At 42.9% G+C, this 5,175-nt stretch overlaps 1 protein-coding gene and 1 pseudogene across 1 annotated transcript; one reads left to right on the forward strand and one right to left on the reverse strand.

Annotated features, from left to right (window-relative positions):
• The first annotated feature begins 2,318 nt into the window (after positions 1-2,318).
• Positions 2,319-4,882, forward strand: LOC147462980 (uncharacterized). Its single transcript, XM_086527880.1, has 2 exons — positions 2,319-2,785; positions 4,242-4,882. The coding sequence occupies exons 1-2, from the start codon at positions 2,405-2,407 to the stop codon at positions 4,644-4,646; spliced, it is 786 nt and encodes a 261-aa protein (XP_086384006.1). The 5' UTR covers positions 2,319-2,404; the 3' UTR covers positions 4,647-4,882.
• On the reverse strand, positions 2,796-4,235 carry LOC147462981 (protein mago nashi homolog pseudogene; annotated as a pseudogene).
• Positions 4,883-5,175: the final 293 nt, after the last annotated feature.

Consider the following 5,175-nt stretch of genomic DNA (forward strand, 5'->3'; position numbering starts at 1 on the left):
TAGCGGAATTTAGCATGAACATAGTGGGCATTTCATTAGAATAGATTCCTAATGAGAATTACAAGAGTGCTTGGGTGGAGAGAGCAACAAAAAGCATAACACCTAGTTAGATAGCATCGACAATACTTTCAAAAGAGAGAGCAATTAAGCTATTGACAACAGTTGAGGACCGGATTTGCATGGAGCCGGTCCCCCCTCCAAAAGGCTTTGTATTATGGTTTCTCCCATCAAGAGAGACATTGTACAATACAATTCTTTGTGTTCCTTCAAGACTAGCTAGTGCAATGAAGATGGAAGCTTCATACACCAAGCAAAACACTTAATCAAACACAACTTGAATTATCCCCGTTCTCAGACCCAAGACCTCACACACCTTCGAAGATGGTGAGAGCTAGCAGGGTATGAGAGTAGATTGAGAGGAAAAAGAAGTATCTTACGAGAAAGAAGTACATCTCCTCACATAATCACTCATATTAGCATAGCTTAGCTTAGTAATTAGCTTGGTAGAGAAGATGAGCATGCATTGAAGCTTGGCTCTTGGTTGGATTTGCATCCACATGCCAAGAGAGTGTTGATGTAAGCTTCTATCTCACAAGCTTGGAGTAGGTGATGAGCTCTCCATTAAAGCTTGGGAGGAGATAGAGTATTTTCCCTTCACACATGGTCAAGTGTGAGAGTGTGTGTGTGAATGCCAAGCAAAAATCAGTCCCCCCCCCTCTCTTGGGCGAGCCCTAGCTGCTAAATAAGTCTGGCTTTTGCCTCATTGGACCTCCCCAGGTCAAGCCAATAGGGATTAAGCAGCATAAGTGATAGCCTTTAGACATGTGTCCCCCTTTCCCCTTTTGTGAGAGCTTTAGGTAATTAAATAATTAAACTAAACTCTCATTGGACCCCTTTGCCTCCTGGCCAATAGGAATCAGGCAAGCCATGGGGCTCCTGAATGCTCATTGGACCCCTTGGGAGACTGCCCAATAGTCTTCTAGGAGACTTAATTCTCATTGGTTTCTTTTATTAAATGTTTTTAAATTAATTAAACTAGATTTACTCTAGCTTAATTCTCATTGGTCCACTTCAAGGGTCTTCCAATAGGAATTGGGCACACCTTGTGGGCATCTGGCCTAGGGAGCTGACATGTGTCCCTCATTCCCTTTGTGTAAAGGGAGCCTGTGTGTGTGTGTGTGGCTTTCTCTCTCATCCCCTAGCTTTGGGGCTCGCCCCCTCCCATGTAGGGATGTAGAAAGACTTTTTGGGCACACACTAAGCATCCAATTTTCCCTAGGGTTGACCTTTGGACACAACCTTTGAATTTTGGAACCTTAGCATTTTGGAAGTCTTAATGGGCTGAACCTTAGGGTCTTTTTGGCCCATTGTTTCACATGGCTCTTTTGCAGATGGTCCCCCCTTTGGATCCCTATTTTCCCTCCTTTGGATCCCTACTGTGGCCGGTCTGCTAACTTAACCAATATTCTAGCTTTTTCTCCCTTGGCACTTCCCCACATTAAATGATCAGTTTAATATGAGAAAATCATTTAGGAGAATTAGATATTGATTATTATGACAATTAGAAAATCTTGAGTAATCCAACCAATATATATACAAGGGTATTTTGGGAATTTTTGAAATTTCAAGGGTATTTCCAAAAATTAGAAGGGTATTTTGGTAATTCTCCCAAGATATTATGAGAGAGAGAGAGAGAGAGAGAGAAACACTAAAGGAGGGGGGCTTCGGAAAAAAAGAAGGGATTTTCTATCCTTTCCCTTTTTCCGCACCGCGCAAAGCCACACTGTGTTCGAAAAAAACCTAGGTTTAGTGTAATCCCACCTACAAATTTTGAAATTTACCTCTAAATTTTATTTTTGAAGGTGAGAAAACCTACAAAATTTTGATAAACTTAGTGTAATTTGGTGTAAGAACCTTCAAATTTTGTCAATTTACCTTTGTTGTTTGACATATGTAGGTTTGCCAAGTTTTTGGAGAAAAGTCTTTTTCGAGCACTGAAGCCACATTGTAAAACATAGCCTAGACGCCTACAAGTACTATATTCTTTATTTTGTACACACACGCCAGCCCGTCGTCGGCCCTTCCTGCATGCCTCAGCAAATGCACGCACAGTAAAACGCTGTTCATTGGCAAAAACGCAGCGAGGCCGTTCGACGTCCAAAAGAGAGAGTTCTCGCATGCGCAGTAAGCTTGTGTAGGACAGAGAAAGGTCTCTCTCTCTTTTTCTCTCTCTCTCTCTCTCTCAGAAAGTCGCTTTACCTAGGCTTTAGAAAAAACTTCTAAAATTATGGTGGGAATACAAGGCGTTGTGTCCTTTGACGTGCTAGATTGATGCTATTTATAACAGAGAGTATGTGAGTAGTAGAAGACGATGGTTACCTGTGCGTAAACTTGAGGAGAGACGATGGAGAGTAACAGCAAGAACGAGAGAGAGCCTCCTGTGGTGGTGGTGGCTCACGCTCGAGAGCCATTCGCCCTCCCTGCTCCCTTCTCTACCTGCATCTATGACGCCCTCCATACCTTCATCATCCACGCTCTTCCCTCCGATTGCATCATCGACTTGGTCGACGGCCACGATTGGCACACAGCAGCCGTCTTCTACCTCGGAAGCTCCCCCGGCAGCGATAGCGTTTGTTTGCGCTTGAGCCTCTTGGCCTCTACTGCAGACCACCACGACCATCTCACCTGCACGCGCCACCTCCACCCTGGTTCTAATCTTCATGCGCAGTCTTCTGGCAAAGTGGATTATGGTGCCTGTCCCTCTACCTCGGATGGGTTCACGAATGTAAGAGCTCTCTCTCTTTTTTTGTTGTTGTTGTTGTAAAAGCCCCTTAGAATTCAGGTTTCACAAAACACTTATCATCAAACTGTTCAATCGTAACCAAGTAATGGTCCCCTCTGACAAAACAGTTGGTAATATATGCTATGATCAAGAACTGGTGGGTTCCTCAACACGAATCCTAGGATCTGCAGGTTGGCTTTGTTCTTCAGTGGCTGTCTCAAGCATAAGAAGGCAGCAGGCAAGCATCGACGCTGAACATTTTCTCCGCTAGTACATGAAGGCCCTTCCATATTAAAGTCCACGGTTGAAGCTCCTAGATTGGCTTTTATCTTGAAGTGTAAGCCAATCCGGGAGAAGACAAAACACTTCAGATCCTGCACCAATGCAAGTAGTCCCTCCGGGTTATCCCAATCTCATTATAAGCTTTGCACGTCAATAAGAGATCCGATTTTTGAGGTCGTAAACGAATTAATGTGTTCGTTCCCCATCACAATTTCAAGCTCTTGAGTGCCGACCCTGTCTGGCTCTGGCCAGTTGTTGTCGTCTTCTTTCATAATCTCATTGTCCGCAATAATGTGGTGGCACTCACGCACACGCAGGGCGGCCTCACGGCGGCCTGCGTGAGGAAGACCTCCTTGCGGATCATGGTGTCGTTCTTGTAGTTAAGAGTTATTGGCGTAACGCAGTTTTCCATCAGGACGGAACTCGAATTCCAAGAACTCATTCCCGAACTTGCCCTTATGCCCCACGTAATATCGCACATAGAACTCTCCAAAGATCAGGCTCCGCCATGGCTTCTCTTCTCTTCTCTTCTCTCTCTCTCTCTCTCTCTCTCTCTCTCTCTTATATGTATATACAGGCAGTGGCTAAGCATCGGGGTGCTTGTCGCCGTGTAGTAGAGGTAACTGGCACAGTTGGTCACGCAAATTTTGGGGGTGCTACTATGCGGCTCCAGGGTATAATTAGCTACTCGACCCAATGCCCATGCAAGCACGCATGTGCGTGTAGCTCAATGGTAGAGACGAAGCCTGTTGTGGCCTTCGTTCAGAGTTCGACTCCTCGTGAGGTATGCGTTGACTGGCTTTTTCGTCAACCGGTTGTATCCTGTTAGGGTTGAGTGGAGACCGTCGGCTAGGAGCTGGCTGCCACGATGTCAAGCTCCCCGATATTTAACAAAAGCCGTATAGACATACATACATTGTGTGTGTATACACATACGTTATATACACGAGTGTGCGCGCACACAAGGATGAGACAAGAGAGAGGAGAAATTCTAGTGTCATATATATATATATGTGTGTGTGTGTGTGTGTGTGTATGTATGTATATATATATATATATATGTGTATGTATATGTATATATATATGTGTGTGTGTGTGTATATATATTTATATATATGTAGAGAGAGAGAGAGAGAGAGAGATCACAAGTTTTTTTTTTTTTTTTGAACATGCACAGTTTCCACGGCAAAACAAGGGCTTGAAAAGTAACAAGGTGCATTATAAGGTGGATAATGACAATAAAAAGGCACTTTATAACGTGGATGTTGACAATGAGAATGATGATGATGATAATGCAACACAAAGAAACTCGATGACACGCATGAGTGGAGAAGAAGCCCGCTTGCAATTTCTAGAAGGATTGGAGATGTTCAAAGCCATCTTGGAACAAGGTTACAAGTGGGGTTCTATTATGAGTGGCTGCATTTCCATAGAGTACTATGCGGGCTCCAACAACAAGGTTCTAAAGCATACTACTGCAATATCATTCCCTTCTTGTTTTTCCAAAAGATTTTGTTATTTGCCTCTTTCTCATGAAAACCTAGAAGACCTCTCTTTTGCGCCGTCACTTATAGTGACATAGTAATAGCAATATGTGCAGTGTGGATAAACATTGCTACCCTTCTTCCTGAATTTTTTATGTTCTCCCCAATCAATGTGACCATTGTTGTATTTGCTATCGATCTTGAGTTTGTGATGTTGTCTACAATCAGAAAGACCTATTGTAACTATTTTTTTGAAGCAAGCCCTTTCTTTCTAGAACCATGTATATATTAAAAGCATGCCTTTTTATGACAATGTTATGTGGAATTTTACTCAGATGGTGCATCTTTCAAACATACAAATGTTAATATTTGTAGCTACAATTCAATATTGGTAGCTATGTATATGCAGATGTACATGTTAGAGAGTGTGATGTGATAAAGACCAAAAATAAATTGTATTTCCAAAACCACAGATTCATCCTTATAGTGACTTGGTTAGTCCAACATGGTTTTCTCATATCCTAAAAGGAGAGAAGCCAACAAGCAAATGAAGCATTCCAACCGGCATGAATCTCCAATGTCAGGAAAGGGAGACCTTCAGTGACAAATAAGGGGTGCTACACTAAA

The sequence above is a fragment of the Adiantum capillus-veneris genome, chromosome 2 (genome assembly GCF_014529385.1).
Source record: "Adiantum capillus-veneris isolate H3 chromosome 2, ASM1452938v2, whole genome shotgun sequence".
Classification (NCBI taxonomy): domain Eukaryota; kingdom Viridiplantae; phylum Streptophyta; class Polypodiopsida; order Polypodiales; family Pteridaceae; genus Adiantum; species Adiantum capillus-veneris.

Bases quoted from the DNA above. Each gene is read 5' to 3' on its own strand.
- LOC147462980 (XM_086527880.1), top strand. From the start codon at position 2,405: ATGGAGAGTAACAGCAAGAACGAGAGAGAGCCTCCTGTGGTGGTGGTG. The intron at 2,786-4,241 runs GTAAGAGCTCTC...GAACATGCACAG, and splicing joins CCTCGGATGGGTTCACGAAT to TTTCCACGGCAAAACAAGGG.